We start from the raw sequence: 16,970 nt of genomic DNA, 5'->3' as shown, positions 1-16,970 counted from the left end.
TGTCGTCTGTTGACATCTCGTTGACGTATTGTGACATGTAGTCATCCTCATTGATGTTAATTGCTGAAGTGTCGCTCGTATTTTGCCTACATTTTTCATTACTCAAAAAGTTTATATCTAAGTGAATTCAAAATCATGTAATATATTAAAACCAGGAACTTATTTTTAGAGTTTTTAATATTAATTACGATGTTTTTTTTCTTAAGAGGGCTATCACAAATTTTCGCGAATTTAATTATTTTTTCTTGAAAGTAAGAACATACCATGACAAAGTGAAGTCTGTTTTCATTGATATTTTACCTACTGCCAGTTTTATGGCACATCTGTTTCTGCACGATTTTCTTAATCCATAATTTAAGATGGCGGGCGGGAACAAATTAATGCATATTTGTAAAATTGAATTACAAATGAAAAGTATGATATACAAGCGTTGTAATAGCATGAACAGCGTGTAATTTTACTAACTTGACTCTCGAATAGTTTATATGTGTAAGTTTATACCTTGATATGTATTTTCTATTTTATAATTGTCGTTTCATAGACATCCATCTGACGCAGGTGTCAAAATCGGTCTGATTTGCCATTTTGGGCACTGCACAGTCTACACTGCAGTTCAGTGTGGTAAGCTTTTTGTTCGGAACGTTCTATCTAGTACGTAGTACATATATATCGATGACATATTCCCACCAGTCGACCTTCAGTTGCCATTTAGTTGCAGAGTTGCAAGTTATGGCTGGTCACACTGAAATACAGAAAGTAAAGTCTTGCAATCTTTTTATAAGTTACAAAAGATTGCACACAAATAAACGGGCCACAGGATTATTAGCCCGATAATAGGTGGTAAGTATGCAAGTTTATCATGTACTCGGGTGGTGCAGATCAAAATAGGGTATGTCTACATTAGCGAATGTCTATGGATGAAAATCCTTTGGCTTAGCTCTATCTGTCAAAATTTTCAGACGTAGTCTATGGTCAATGTCGTAGATACACATCACGATATTGGAGAAAAGTTCGAAATTTTTAATTTTATGCAGTCAAAAATAGCACAGGAAGCAATATAGAAGTTTGTTTTCACTACACAAACAACTATGGCTTTAACAGTGGACAAATTGATGAACGACGAAAGGTATAATGTGCAATTTATTATCGCATACCTACGTGTTTGCTAATTTTTCAAGGGAAAGTTTGCTTTTTTATTGTAAAAGTATTACATGGAAATTACGATTTTTATTGTGATCCCAGCGAGTATGTTGTTATAATTGTGACGTAACTGATTAACGTAGTTGATTTGTTTTACAAAACTATTGGTCTGTGGAGGAAATTGCAAGACTGATGTAGCGTAAACTTTTGCAATGTTTACACATTGGATCTTTATCCAAGTAGCACACGTAGCGAGCACCTTTGCTATGTGTTAACAGAATGTTTAGTAACAAGAATTATTTCGTTTAAATGTACAAAACATCATTTATTTGTGGAAACATAATGCTCTCAGTGATATTGACCATGACCTGAGATTTCATTAGAATAATACTTGATTTAAAATCAACAATAAAAAAACTGTTGTCATTTACACTTGACTGTGTCACTGTATACCATAAAAACCGTTTATTTTCAACCTTTTGTTTTAGTTTCTTTGTTATGCTAACATTTTATCCCCAACACCATTTACATGTATTGTTCTAAGCTCATTTATGTCTTAGTTCTACATAAATAATAACAGTAAAGTTTCGTGGGAAATCTATTTTGCATTTAGTAATAGTATTTGACCATCCTTCAGAGAAATACTGAAATATCACTCAATTTCAGTGCTGCTCAAACAACATTCAATCACTATCAGATTTACATATATTGCAGTTATAGAAAGACTTAACCCTAAGTAACAACTGAGTATTTCAGGTCTAAAAGTGTAGGTTACCATCCCACACAGCTAAAACCCTTCACAACCTACCTCTTTCATGAACAACATACCAATTTTTACTGCATTTTCAGGTTCAGTGGTGACAATGTACTCCAGTTTCTCCTATACCTGCCGTTTGGTATACTACTGCTGGTAGTCAGACTGCTTCTGGCTCTGGTGCTGTGGGTGGCATCAATAATATTGCCAAACAAATCCGGAGTCAGACAAATGCTATCAACGCTCGCATGTTGGACATTTGGTAAGAATATTCTCTATCCTGAGTAACATAGGCTATATTTTATCCTAGCATAGGAAGAAGTTCTGCCATGACGCGGGTGAAACCATAGGAAAACAGCTTATATTTACCTAAGTGTACTATATTCACCATCAGCTTTTTTATTGTCTCACTGCAAGGCCTCTTCTCATACTGAGAATGAATGAGTGTTAATCATCATCCTTACACAAGGTGGATTGGTAATTTCAAAAGTCCAGGGGTCCTCAAGATGTTTTCCTTTACCTTAACTCAGTTATTACATACATATATTATCTTACACTAGCTTCTGCCAGCGGTTTCACCTGCATCCCGTGGGAACTACTTCCCGTACCGGGACAAAAAGTAGCCTATAACCTTCCTCGATAAATGGGCTATCTAACACTGAAAGAAATTTTCAAATCGGACCAGTAGTTCCTGAGATTCGCGCGTTCAAACAAACAATCAAACATACTCTTCAGCTTTATAATATTAGTATAGATTGGTATTTGCTAAACCTGGAATTGTACCTGTACACTTATACATGATAGACTGGTGCTTTAACCAGTCAGCTAACTGTATAAGAAATTAACATATTATGTAATTAGGAAGCAATTAATGAGGATTATAAAGGATGCAATTATATTATCTCTCATGTGACTGTTTTTCTGCCCAAGATAAGCCATTTAATTAACTTTAATAGCTACTTAATAACTTACACAGCTAATAGATTCTGTCTTGTATATCATGTGTATGTGTTTTACAATTCATATTTCAATTTGATTTTCCTCTTAGCTTCAAAGCCAGTCAAAATATAGTGCAAGCTATTTAGCAGATTAACAATTACCATTGTACATAATTATTTAAATTGCTGTTAATATGTATGTGTATGACAATATTTTGACATCATATTTCCTTTTCAGTAGTTCTGGTTTTGCTTTACCTACATATCTTGATCAATATGTTAGGCTAGTAAAATACTTGCGTTACACATTCAATTGATTACTAGACCATGCAGAATCAAGTATTGGCAGCTTAGCACATTCTAAAGGAAATCAATTTATTTAGTACCTTTTAAAGTCAGTTGACTTTAATTAAGCTGCAAAATACCGCGCGGTAACGTACGGCAACAGTGAGTTATTATTTGTATCAATTGTATGATTATATCTGTTGTGTGTAAAAAGCAATGCGATGTCCCCTGAACAATCCTCTTTGAGATAAATTGGAGACAGAAAATATCCTGCAGCTTACTAAGATTCCAACCCTTTGTTTTAGTAGGTATGTGGAAAAAAAACAATAAATAAGTTGAATAGTTTCTTTAATAATGTTTGTTTTATTTCCAGGTGTATATGTAAAACTAAAGGGCACCCGCGACCCGCGTTGTAGCGTGATGGTGGCGAACTACGTGTCGTGTCTCGACTCACTCGCCGCTTCACATGTGCTTGGCACCATTAGTGTAAGTATTACATTATTTATTTACCATAATACAACAATGGTTGTAGTTTCGGGGACATTTAAGAAATGTTTTTCATGCAATTTGTAACTGATTGCCACACTAGAAGTCTCGCCATTGTTAACTGTGAGTGGTAAAAAGACTCAGTTTAATATTCTAATGCCCATTATCACCAACAAATACCTAAATTTAGGGATGCCCTAAGAGCATTTAGGGAACACTTAATACGAATTTCGTTATCACCAAAATTTAAGTGTCCCTTATATCTTTTATTATTGGGGGAGTCCTTATTTTAAGTGACACTTAGTTAGGGAAACGTTAAGAGATTGTTGGTGAAAACGGGCAAAATAATTTCAAATAGGTATGTGTATATAGGTATGTATGTGTTGTTTATAAGCTTCTAAAAACGTCAGCAAGCTAGGTACCAAAACATAATTATGTGTGTCATTGAATCTTCTTTTGACCTTGTCCAAATAAAAAATCATAAAATTCGTTATTTGTATACACAAGCCATCCTCTACAGTCATTTATTTATTTATCAAAAACAAGTATCGTAAGAAATCCTTCCTCTTTTCTTATCATGTTATTTTAGTACTTGCAGTGTATTTTGGCCTAAAATAAATTATAATCATGCATTGTAAGTTACCAGTCTGATAAATTATAAACAAACAAGTAGGTAATTGTCGTAAAAATAAATGTTCAGTCATTGCTACGTAATTTCAAAGCTTTATCACTTGTTTTGATTAAATAGATTTATATGTATCATATCTAATAGGTTGTACTCGTTGTACTTATTCTCAAAATTGTACCACTAATTGATCAAAAGTTTTTTAAAGTGTTTTCCCTGTATGTAATTATGATATTAGGCTTCATTACTGTCAAGTTTCATCAAAATATATCCAGTAGTTTTAGCGTGAAAGAGTAACAAACCTACAGACACACGTACGTTCGTCCTTACAAACTTTCTCCTTTATATAACAACATTTTAATATTTACAAATACGGCGCAGCGGAGATATTATCTTTACTCAAAATAACGGGTCTTATGAACAATAAAATTATGCCGCTTTGTAAGCAGAAACTTGAATTCTAAAGATAAGAAAGAATCCTTTCTACTACATTTGATAACATATACTTTTGTTTATATACCTACGTCATGCGCTTTTTATACCTTTTACATATGGAATTTCATGTTTAATCATATTCGAACCTTAAGCCCTTAACATAAGGTCCATATTTCTTAAATGTTAATTTATGATTATATGAATCGAGGTCAATAAACTTGATATGAAATTATGTAGATACGTTTTATGAGCAGATGTGCTTTGAAAACAGATATAATGTATAGTAAATAAATAAAATAGAAAATGCCTGTTTGTGATTTTAGAAATCGATGTCTATGGCTTTTATAACACAATTTGCACCTCCAATATTTTTGTTACAATTTAGACGAGTTTGTATATTTTGTTTCTATTGAAATGATAAAAAAATGTATGTTTCTTTGTTTCCAGCTCAGAAAATGGAAAGTACCTCCATTTTTTGCATCAACTCTTGGAATAAGGAATGCAGCACAATTTGTAAGAAAGTAAGTTACTCATATTATAGATAATTTACATTTATGCAAGTCATTAGTACTACAATTACGGACCCTAAGTTTAAAAAAATAACAGCTTAGGTATTCTATACCAGCAGTAAAAAATCACAATTATCCGCCAGGTAAACTACCTTATAAACCTTTTGATTCTCAATATAATCAAGTATCATTAGTTAATAATATAAGAAGGCGGGTTTAGTACATAAAAATCATTGAACCCGACTATTTATTATTGCAATCGTAATTAATTTACACGATATAAGAAAATATAATTCACAACTAATAAATATATGCTCGCTAAATGATGCCTAAACCAAACCAAGGAGTAGTCTTTGCCGTTTAAGTACTCAAATCTCACTTTCCACAGTTGGAAAGAACCTCTGCAAATGGCTTACCTTGCCGGATCTTCATAATGAGACCAACTCCTTGGAACCATGTAACTAGCTAGACTTTTCATAAGAACCTGTATTAGGTCTATTTAAATAAAAAAGAAAACATTAACTTTGAACGTTGTTTTTGTTAACAGGCAACACTTCGCTGAATGCCCCAGTAAGCCCGTGCTGTTACAGCCTGAGGGAGGGCCAACCAACGGCAAGGGCTTACTCAAGTTCACAGACTGGCCCTGCCCACTTGGCAACCGCGTGCAACCCGTCGCTATCAGTGAGTTATACTTTAGAATTTAGATGGTTTCTGTTCATTATATATCAGCCTTTTTATTGTCTCACTGAAGGGCTGTGGCCTCCTCTCAAAGAGAGAAACATTGTTACATTTTCAGACATGAATATTTTTTTTTAATTGGGAAGCAATAAGTGTGGTTCTTTGTAGAATGACAGTCGTCTTTCTACATAGAAGAGTTACCTTGCTTCACAGGTTTTACCAAAACAACTTGTGATATCCAATTTCTTTAAGGTTTACTTTTTTAACGGGACATAAGAAGCAATTGACCTTGTTATTTTAAGTGTGACATAACATACAAACGATTATCACCCGTAGGGTGGTAGACCGCATTAAACTTTTCTTCGTGGTTTTTTTGGTGATTCTGCAATAAAATACCTTCAAAAATTCGTCCCCCAGGTGTAGAGCGCATGTTCACGAACGTGACCGTCCACGGCGGTGACAGTCGCTCGTCGTTCCCCTGGGCAGACGCGCTGTGGTTCCTGTGCACGCCGGTCACCGTGTACTCGCTGCGCCTGCTGCCGCCTGTAGAGAGGCATGATGACGACGACGCTGCTATGGCCAATAACCTTAGTGCGGCTATCGCTGAGGCGTTACAGGTAAATAGAGTCTATATAAAATGTGACTGCGGTATACGGAGTTTTGGGTCCAATTCCCGGTTCGGGCCGGGGATCGTAAAATTGTGGGACAAGGAAGTCACAAAGTAGCCAGGAGTCTGGAAGATGGTGATTGATACACCCGTGTATCGGAGAGGAGGTTAATGTTTTTCCTGCGCCTGATCTCTCTCCGGTCGTATCGGATTGTCGTTCCATCAGTATATGAGAGTGTATCTGTGCCAGTGTTAATGCTTCTTCACTATACGTCTTGCGCAGTTAGCTGATTTTCCGTAAAGATAAAGGCCACCGTGACTGACAATCGTTTATTGACGTCATTATTACGAATAAGTAGTATTTTGATACATTTTTCGTAATCTTTATTAGGATAATTTCAGTTATATTACTTTTTCTTATATCCCGTTCTCTTTAGATCGAGAGAACAGAATTCAAATGGGAAGAGCTCCGTCCCCGCGGTCGCGCCCCCCCCTCGCGTCGAGCCGGCGGCGCGGGTGACGTCACCACGCTCGCGCGGCAGGTCAAGGAGGTGCTGCCTGCCGTGCCCATACACGATATACTCAGGGATTTAGGTGAGTTTCAATAAATTTATATTTTGTTGGTTCTAGTTTTTTATGCCATGTAAATTAATGGGGAGGCCTTTGCCCAGCAGTGGGACACTACAGGCTAGATATAATATAATAAGTAAATTACCGAAGCCCATACATGGGAATACGTGACAGCATAAAATCTATCTGTTGACTTGGTTTTTATTTTCCAAAACTTAATGCAGCCTAATAAGAAATCAAAATTGATTCCAATTTGTATTCAGTAATTTCCAAACACCAATAACGCTTCTACTTTCCAGCTATAACACTGGGAAGTGGTGAAAGGGGGGCTTTTTCGGGGTGCTGTCCTTTTGTAATTTTGACGTGAAAATGTGCTAAAAACTTCTTTGTCTTTGAATATCCACAAAAAAGTACTAATAATATTCTTTACCCCCACAGCTAAAACCCGCAGCGTGGACGTCACAATAACTAACTTCTTGGAGGGGGTGACTCCCTACACCCCTGAGGACACGACAGAGCCCCGACCCTCCACCTCCAAGCCTCGCTACGTGACCCCAGCACCCACCGGCGTCTTCCCCAAGAGTGCCAAGGAACGCCAGCTCAGCTTCCAAGAACGGAAAGCTCAAATGATAGCAGAAGCGAAAAAGAGGTATATTGAGAAAAATGGCCTCAATCTAGCACTAAATAATTGTTGAATCTTTTTAAGGGTAGTTTGGTTGTTTATGATGGCAAAAGTGCTCGAATGCACGTTAAGCGCTTAGGTATTGAAATGTCGGCGCTTGCAATAATCAAAAATCTTTTTGATGATCTCAATTTTCAAAGAAATATTTGATGTTTAAACTAATTTTTGATAGCTACCTTATAAAGTCATGCTTGAAACATCACGGATTTAAAGAAGCAAAATTAAATCTATCTTATACTCGTCTAGGGTGAACAGATTTAGACGATATTGTGTATAAAGATACTCCTAAAACCTTGGAAAAGACATAATACACATCACTGCATCTGCTTTAAACCAGTTATTAACATACGCAATCATGCATTGACATCTAATTTTGTTTTGAACTTAGCTGTAAATAAATCGTCACCGCTTAAAAAATAGAAATATAATGCTACATGAATTCTGCTGTGACGAATTAAAACGTGCAAAGCCGTAAGTTTTGAAGGCTTTCTACTGGATTGGTCACTTGTAAATATTCAAACTGTGTTAATTCAATACAGAAAATGGCCACATAATTCCCTATTATTTAGCCAGCAAGTAAACACAATTATAGTCATTTTCATTAGGGAATTATTCAGCACAATTTCTGTCTATACATGGCACCAATGTCTAATAATTAAAGTGAAAAATGGGGAATATTTAAAGGTTAAGGCTCATGGTGAATGGATTGGATATTGAAAAATATATAGACATTGGATAGGTGTTGCAAAAGTATTTTTGACATTATTCCTTCCAATGTGAAGTTTTTGAGAAGAGAGAGTTTTGCTTGGCAATAAAATATAAGGAATGTTAGACTTGGTTCCATATAAACAACTAAATTACCCAAAGGTTAGCGGATGGTCACATGATGATAATCAAATGGGGATAAGTAGGTTAGTTAGTGCCTAACTAGGTCGATTACATAGTTAAACTTTAATTGATCTACCAGCACATCTACATTACACTTATACTAGTTACAAGTTACAAATAAATCTTACTTAAAATATATTTTTAGTTGAAATATTAACGCCAAGTAAATGTAATGTAGATGATCTAATCGTTAAGACGTCATGAATACGAGTCCTTCCAAAGTATGACGTACCTACTTGAAGTTTAGTTTTATAGTGAAATGTACGGTAGTCGCTACAGTAATCATATTATTTTTAAATAAACACTACTATCGACAATTGTATGGAAATTATTTTATATCTATTTTTGTGATTAAACATTGAAGGTTGTTCGTTATTTTTATTTTATTTTATGTGGCAACACTTGCCTGTCTTGTAATTTAAGATTTGATTTCACTTTATTTACTTAAACTGAGAATTTTGAGTGAAGTAAGATGACTCTTCATTATAAAGTTATCTTCAGTTTAAGTAAATTAAGTAGAAAAGTATATTTTTTTATCACTAACTGGGTTTGTAAATTATTACATTTATTTTGGTGTCAGTTGGAGTTATGCATTAGGTTTATTAATCAAACTAAATTTTTGGGGAACAGTGTGGGAATTTTATGTTGTAATTTTTATTCCAAGTGAGTTCCTATATTTTTGTAATTTTGTTCCTTTTGCACTTGGAGAATGATTTTCTTACGAAATTATTTTTTAATTTGGGGGTGGTCAATCATTGTTAAAAGCGTAGGTGCGTATTTCAGAAGGTCACTCAAGAATTTAGGGTGCAGAAAATATGAATTAACGTCGTCAAATGGCTCCGTAATTTTGTCAAAGAAAAAGATGAAACTCGAAATATGATAAAAGACAATTTTGTCTCGAGTAGCGTTCTGAAATATGCGAAACGTATAGTACGTATCCTATTTATGGACTTTTACTAATCACTATTTTCAAAAGAGGCTTAAAAAATACTACCAATATTTGTGGATAAAAATTATTTAAATTGTTTTTTTTTCTCCGACTGATACCATTTGTAAGAACATTGGAATTGAATATTTTAACACTTGAATATCAAATCAAAGATTATATTTCTTGTGTTTTGGAATTCCGTGTGTACATACAAGTTTATTATTATAGTGAATATATATAAATTATAAAATCACGCCTGAATGTAAGTTCAAACGTTATAGAACTGATTTTCATTGTGTTCCGTTAGAATAAAATGTATAAATAAAAGAAAATGGGTTTTATTTATTTTCCATGTGTAATATTTAAGGGTTTAGGTACGGTAATACAAGTTAAGCATTTTTGGGTCTCTTAGTCGTGTGCGTTCGCGCAGCGGAATGTTGTTGAATTTAAAGATTTCAATTATGCAGATAATTAGTGTCGTTCGTCCAGCGGAAACAAATTTTAGTTAATTTCGCTACGCGAACGCACACCTCTTAGTCTTTTCTATTTATTTTATGTTTTAAAATAAATAATAACATTGAACAACACATTTTGTAGTCACAAATGTAAGCTACAGCGACGATCGCGCTACCAGCTCTAGTATTTTTTTTTTGCCTTATCTCTCTATCTGCTTAACTTAATGTTTTGTTATTGTCTACTTACCAGTAAGTAGTTCAATAAACTGAAATTATATTTTAAGACGAAAGTCGTGGTGGCCTAGTGGGCAAAGAACCAATCTCTCGAGTTTGAGGGCGCGGGTTCGATTCCAGGCCATGCAAGTACCAATGCTACATTTCTAAGTTTGTATGTACTTTCTAAGTATATCTTAGACACCAATGACTGTGTTTCGGATGGCACGTTAAACTGTAGGTCCCGGCTGTCATTGAACATCCTTGGCACTCGTTACGGGTAGTCAGAAGCCAGTTAGTCTGACATCAGTCTAACCAAGGGATATCGGGTTGCCCGGGTTGAGGAGGTCAGATAGGCAGTCGCATCTTGTAAAAGCACTGGTACTCAGCTGAATCCGGTTAGACTGGAAGCCGACCCCAACATAGTTGGGAAAAGGCTCGGAGGATGATATTTTAAGACGAAAAAATATTGTGAAAAAATCCTTTATTTCATTTAAGCCTATCAAAAATACAGTTATTTTCAAAGTCCCAGCCTATGTGGCGTTCTCCTAGGCGTGTTGAGTCCTGGCGTCGCAATCTCCTGTTTAACTGGCACGTCTTCTTCTCTTCTCTTTCGTTCTTCTGCCATCTTCTGTTCTGCTTGCTTCATTTCTTCTTCCATTCGTTGGAGGTGGACGGCTGCTTCTTTGCGTTTGTCGCGATTTGTTCTGGAGAAGAATATTTGATAGTGAAAATTATGGTTTCATTTAAGCATCCTACTATACTATGGGTCATGGCTGAGTTGATATACGAATTAAAATCACATGTTACAGCTATAAATAGGAATTAAAAATTCCATTATATATTTTACTCAGTTGAAATATTTCTAAATGATAAAATAGAAACACTGATTTTATATAAACTCAATAGGATTAAAATTATTTGTACACCAATTCCATTTGGTAGAACTTAGAGCTCTAACATGTTTAATTTTAAGACCTTTCTGTATACCTATGCTCACAAATAAATACATTGAATTGAATTATTTTTATATCCATTTGTTGACATATGTATGGTTATTTCTACTCGTGGGTTATACATGGAAGTATCATTAAGTACACGCTTTGACCACAATTGGACACAAGATTGGTGTACAAAAAAACAAATGGATCTCCATTTTTTTCCAATGTTATGCCGCCCCTCCCTAAATCTTACATAATAATTTCCCATAGGTACTCACTTGCCAGTCTCCTTAACCGAAAAGAACATGGGTCCCAGCTCAGCCAACCATCTCCCATCGACAGCCGTCACACAATGCATGTACTCCTTCGTGGTCATCATCAGCTCGTAGTAGACCACATAGTCGGGCGAGTTGCCAAGACCGAACAGTGCTGAAGTCGGGTGAAGGTGACAAGGCATGCCTGTGCGGCAGTTCACGTATTCTCCTATGCCTTTGAGGCGAGCTGCTTGCTGGAAGTATGCTGTGGACGAATTTGGTAAAATTAGGAGTTGGGTAACCTAAACGTGCTACGATTTTTGCTGAATTATTGAGATACATACAGATACCAAAATTTAACGAATTTGAGGGATGTCGGTATTGATAATGTCGTCTCATTTTACTAGAACTTCGGAGATGTTTGAAGAAATACAGATCGAAACTGGGGTTGGTTATTCTGCATGATAGTTGGCAGGGAAATAATAAATAGTTTCCTCAATAAATGGCGGAAAACAGCCAATTACCTACTGAAATAAAATACGGGCGCCATGATTAAACTGATAAAACCAAAGTTCATCCACTAAAGAACAACAAAAAAATGGGGCACCAGAACGCGAAAATTAGGGCACAAAGACGAAGCTTAAATTCGCCTCAAAACATCTAAAGCCTTACCTGAACAGATACACTTGCGGACAGTATCCCAGTCAGTCCCACACGACACGAGCGGCAGTCGTTGTTGTTGCATGATGTCTTTCAGCTGTTGACGCACTTCGCGTACTTTACGCATCGCCTTGCCGTGAACAAAGTGTTCGGTACACCACTGGCCTGAGTAACTGGGAAGTAAAGAGGTAAAAATTGGATAGTAACAAGTTACCAAGGATCAAATCGGATTTGATTTTCAAGGCTTTTTGTGTCTAGAAAAGTATGCTGAGAGTTTCCTACTCATATTATTTTTTCGAATTTCCGGTCCCGGCTGTCATTGAACATCCTTGGCAGTCGTTACGGGTAGTCAGAAGCCAGTAAGTCTGACACCAGTCTAACCAAGGGGTATCGGGTTGCCCGGGTAACTGGGTTGAGGAGGTCAGATAGGCAGTCGCTTCTTGTAAAGCACAGGAACTCAGCTGAATCCGGTTAGACTGGAAGCCGACCCCAACATGATTGGGAAAAGGCTCGGAGGATGGATTATTTTTTCGAATTATATCTCTTCTAAAATGGTATTCGAATCCTGATTGGAGTTAAACATTTATTTATTTAAAAATTAAATAATCCCATTAGAACTAATAAAATCGAATCCTTGTAACTGAACAGTCATAGGTACAGTTCTTCTTTTGTGTATGTCAAATGATTTTCAACCGTCATGCAGATAGACTGGTAATCTACCTCAACATAGTATACAACTTACTTGTTAGCCTTCCACTGGTTGTACAAATGCAGTAGAGTAAGATGATCAGACTCGGGCACTTGGAACTTTTCCTTGACGGAGTCAGCTTCCTCCTCGCGACCCTGAGGCCGGTAGAACACTGACGGCACTGACAGCATCGATACTGGGGACGAAGGAATTGGTTGTTGAGTATCACGAAAAAACTAAAAAAATTGGTATAATAATAAAAAAAATCAGGTTAGTATGAAATTTAGTTTGCGTCTCTCAATCAAAATCATTTCACCACAGTTAAGTAGGTAAAAATCAAACCTTTTTAAACGTCAAGAGAAGAAAACCCCAAGACAGCCTCCAAAATGCACGTCCCTTCACTTTCTGTGTCTCTTTTGATCCGAGAAACCTGACTTCTTTTTATCCGAGTAAGGCACGTCGGTCTCTCGAGTCGCGGAGTTCTCGATATCTGGTCCACCTAGCTAATGATGGAAGCCAATCTCTCGATTGTGGAAAAGGAGACTATTCTGGCAGATATACGAGCATAGTCTTCGAAAAATGCATGATGAAAAATGCGAGTATGCGTGGTGGGGAAACGTCCATAATGAAAAGCGAAATGTGGGATCTAATGTGAATCTGTATCTAATGAAGCCTACTCACCAATAATAAGCACTTCAACACTGCAGCCCATCTCTGCGCTGACGATGAGCATGTGGCACTGCGGCGGGTCGAGCGGGAACTCCGCCATTTGCCGCCCCAGCGGGGTTAGCGAGCCCGTGCCGTCTAACGCGCCCAGGATCCACAGTTGGTACATCGAGTTCAGGATCGTGTCCTGGGAAGAAGAAATTTTTATAAAGTTGGGGTAGTACACAAGGAAGAGAGTAGATAGAGACAGTATTTATAGGGAGCGCATAAGAAACAAAATAAGGTAGCTCCATAGGGGTGGGACTACATATTGGCAGTACATGAGGGAAGTATATAAAGCAGTTTATGGAGGAGAAGTTACACAAAAATAAATAAGTGTGACGTCACAAGTAAGTTAGGATTGTGGACATACCTACAATACCCATTATAGTACACAGAAGAAGAAATCTTACTTTAGCACCAAAATTAATTTTATCAAATATCGTGTACCAAAATGCATACAAAAATAGGTATTAAGAGCACCAATGTAAGAAACAAAAATTAAGCAAAATTACGTTAAGGACATTTATCATGGATGCCAATTAAAACAAAGTAAAACAAACCTGCGGCGGCGGGTCCATAAAATGGAAAGCCAACAGATCCTCAACACCCAGACTCTTCAACAGTAACACAGTGTTAGCTAGATTGGTCCTCTGTATCTCAGGCACGGTGGAGGCTAACAACTCATGTTGGTACTGCCGCTGTGTGTATAGACAGAAGGCCTTGCCGGGCCCCGTTCGCCCGGCGCGGCCGGCACGCTGTCTAGCGTTTGCTTGACTTACTGGGTAGATCTGGAAGATGGCAATTCAGTTAGTAGTTCAGAAATAAACAGAAGTTTAACCAGGAGCCAGTCAGATTCAAGATGAGAATGATGTTTCCCCACAAGTATTTTTTTTTAAACCATTATGGGAGTAGTCTGTCTGTTATTCATTAGCACCGAAGTTTTTAAACGGATGAACTGATTTGGATGCGTTTTTTGGAGGACAGTTGGTGTTAAAGACGGTTTTTCTTATGTTTTTAAAGAAATTCAAAACGAACGATGCATTTGGCGCACATTTTGTTCTGACGCCTCAAGAACAAAGAGGCACCAGAATGGAAAGCAATCATAACTACTTCCTAATTAACATATAAATGTAATTAAAAAAAATGTCTTTATTAAACGTACCTGTAGCGCATCCATACCGATCCTTGGGTTGTACACCTTCAGTTTGCAGTATCCACTATCTATTACGTACATAATACCATCGACCGTCAGTGATGTCTCTGTAAAAAATAATACAAGTATTTTATTTTTAAACATACCATAAAGCGCTACGAAAAAAACCCACGACAATAAATGCTTATGTAACGGAAAAGTGTTATTGTAACTTGCAAGTAATTAATTCTAATTAATTATCCGTGAACATAAAGATAGATAATAATTTATGTCGTTACAACATAATTGCAAAAACGTGAAGGGATTATCCCACGTATAAATAATTTATTTATTTATTTAAACTTCATATACAAACTGGTACAATGGCAGACTTAATAATGCAACTTTTCTAAGTTTGTATGTATCTACCTACTTTCTAAGTATATCTTGTACACCAATGGCTGATAAAAAGGTGAAGGAAAACATCTCGAGGAAACCTGGACTTAGTCTGAATTCACCAACCCGCATTGAGCAAACGAGGTGATTAACGCTCAATCCTTCTCCGTGTTTGAGGAGGCCGCAGCCCAGCAGTGAGACGATGAAAAGGCTGTAATGTTCCACGTACAGAATCTCCTTACCAGCAATATTTGTAGCGACGATACACTTCCTCTGTCCTGGTGGTGCTCGCTGGAAGATCTTGGCTTGCAGGTCAGCTGGCAGCTGCGAGTATATCGGCAGCACTGTGAGGGGGGGCGCACTGTCCAAGTCTGCTAGACGTTCTGTTAACACCTGATAGAAGAAAATGATGTGAGGAATGTTCTAGAGAAACATTAAAGTTTCAAAATCAAAATTCAAACTTGGCTGCAAAACAGCACTTTTCGACAGTCAGAAATTTACAAAAGACAGCCCCCAAAACGCCCACCCTTCACCACTTCCTATGTGTTATTGCTGGGAAGAAGAAGTGGCGCAAAAAACTCCCCAGCAACACATAGATTAGAGGATATAAGGAAATGATTAATTGATAATGCAAATTATGCCAGTTGTTGCTTCGATAATGGCCTAAATTGAATGGCCAGATTGGAGATTCAAGGAATGAAAAAATGCTGACTATCCTTAAATTGGATAATGGGCTAAAGATGATGATGTCTGTGAGGATATTTAATTAATTATCTTTTACTATAAAACGAGTGAACAAACTTATTGACTAAAGCTGCATTGCTTTTCAAATTGCAGCACATACAATTAATATTCTTGAAGCATGAATTAACTTAAACACCCTTGTACTCTATGGTCATTGAATTGATATCAACAAAATCTTACCTCACAAGTCACTTCAATATCTTCCTGTCCAGGCATGAATATAAGTATATCTCCTTCTTCAGGCTGCAAATGTATTTGAAGCGCCTGAAACAATTAAATAGCTAACATTATTTCCTTTGCAAGCGATGTTGCTATTTCAAAATGTAAAGGCGTAATTAATCTTCATATCCCAATGCAGTTATGGCCTTGTTATTCTGAGTATATATGGATGGAAAAAGAAATCTATTTAGGTTCAGAAGGTCACTGAACTTGACGGTGCGCTCTTGACCCTTTTATTTTTAGAACATAGAAACAATCGTTTTAAGGCAAGCCTAGATATTGATTTGATTGATTTGGGTCATGTAATTTTGAACAATCGAAAAAATAAAGACGTCGGAGTCTGTAGCCGTAGCTAGTAAACGGCTGAACCGATTTGGATGGGTTTTTTAGATGAATGCTGCTTTTCCAGCGGTGGTTCTTACATGTTTCATGGAAGTCGGTATAGCTATTTAAAAGTTTTGAACTTTAATGTTAGCAGTTTTGTCAACTATTTCGAATTAGATAATTGGTTACTTATATTGCTTAAGTCACACTAGTGATTCAAGCTTTGGATTAACCAAAAGATAAAGTCTATTTCCATTTTTATAATCAAGTAAGTACAAGTTAAATAAAGAGTTAGGATTTACTCATGTTTGCGTATAACCAAAGTACATACGTGAAAGTCGTATCAAATTTAAACATTTGGTCTTAACGAATAAACAGTGCTATTGGTTTATATACGTCATGATGATCAGCAGATAGTTAAGCTGAAGTTATTGCTTCGCAAGAATGTGATAGAATCTATTTCCCACTGAATAGATATTAGTCGTAGTGATTTGTTTAAAAATGTCGTTGTATACCTCATGTTGAAGACCAGGGGTAAGTACATAAAATAAACTACAGTTCTCATTCAACTAAATTTCGAGCACAAGATGCGTCAATGCACTTTTGTCACCCACTGATAGACAGCGACTCGTGCCATATTCCGTGTCGACAAAAAGATTTGGCAAGAACTAATTCAGAAGGTTTGTAAGCGACTATATCTCGCAAGTCCAA

The 16,970-nt window shown here is 36.6% G+C and overlaps 2 protein-coding genes across 3 annotated transcripts in view; one reads left to right on the top strand and one right to left on the bottom strand.

Annotated features, from left to right (window-relative positions):
* Window positions 1–945: 945 nt before the first annotated feature.
* Window positions 946–9,857, top strand: LOC110373696 (lipid droplet-regulating VLDL assembly factor AUP1). The gene is made up of 8 exons (XM_049850524.2): window positions 946–1,126; window positions 1,990–2,156; window positions 3,491–3,603; window positions 5,111–5,184; window positions 5,720–5,853; window positions 6,268–6,467; window positions 6,895–7,051; window positions 7,466–9,857. Exons 1-8 carry the CDS (start codon window positions 1,089–1,091, stop codon window positions 7,720–7,722), a joined length of 1,140 nt encoding a protein of 379 aa, XP_049706481.2. The 5' UTR covers window positions 946–1,088; the 3' UTR covers window positions 7,723–9,857.
* Window positions 9,858–10,664: 807 nt separating this feature from the next.
* Window positions 10,665–16,970, bottom strand: part of LOC110373700 (pre-mRNA-splicing factor ATP-dependent RNA helicase PRP16) — a 108,093-nt gene continuing 101,787 nt past the window's right edge. The window contains exons 13-21 of one of the 2 annotated variants that reach the window (XM_064036750.1): window positions 15,897–15,980; window positions 15,215–15,365; window positions 14,607–14,704; window positions 14,005–14,232; window positions 13,418–13,589; window positions 12,791–12,932; window positions 12,061–12,221; window positions 11,413–11,653; window positions 10,665–10,900 (exon numbers count right to left, since the gene is read on the bottom strand). In XM_064036750.1, the coding sequence (XP_063892820.1) occupies window positions 10,714–10,900; window positions 11,413–11,653; window positions 12,061–12,221; window positions 12,791–12,932; window positions 13,418–13,589; window positions 14,005–14,232; window positions 14,607–14,704; window positions 15,215–15,365; window positions 15,897–15,980 (1,464 nt within the window). In that variant the 3' untranslated portion in view covers window positions 10,665–10,713. The remainder of the gene's footprint in view (window positions 10,901–11,412; window positions 11,654–12,060; window positions 12,222–12,790; window positions 12,933–13,417; window positions 13,590–14,004; window positions 14,233–14,606; window positions 14,705–15,214; window positions 15,366–15,896; window positions 15,981–16,970) is intronic. The other variant, XM_064036751.1, reaches the window with a different exon arrangement.

Source organism: Helicoverpa armigera, chromosome 11 (genome assembly GCF_030705265.1).
Source record: "Helicoverpa armigera isolate CAAS_96S chromosome 11, ASM3070526v1, whole genome shotgun sequence".
Lineage (NCBI taxonomy): Eukaryota > Metazoa > Arthropoda > Insecta > Lepidoptera > Noctuidae > Helicoverpa > Helicoverpa armigera.
The sequence above is the reverse complement of the archived record's forward strand: the minus strand, read 5'-3'. Positions and strand labels throughout refer to the sequence as shown.

Bases quoted from the DNA above. Each gene is read 5' to 3' on its own strand.
- LOC110373696 (XM_049850524.2), top strand. From the start codon at position 1,089: ATGGCTTTAACAGTGGACAAATTGATGAACGACGAAAG. The intron at 1,127-1,989 runs GTATAATGTGCA...CTGCATTTTCAG, and splicing joins AAATTGATGAACGACGAAAG to GTTCAGTGGTGACAATGTAC. The intron at 6,468-6,894 runs GTAAATAGAGTC...CGTTCTCTTTAG, and splicing joins CTATCGCTGAGGCGTTACAG to ATCGAGAGAACAGAATTCAA.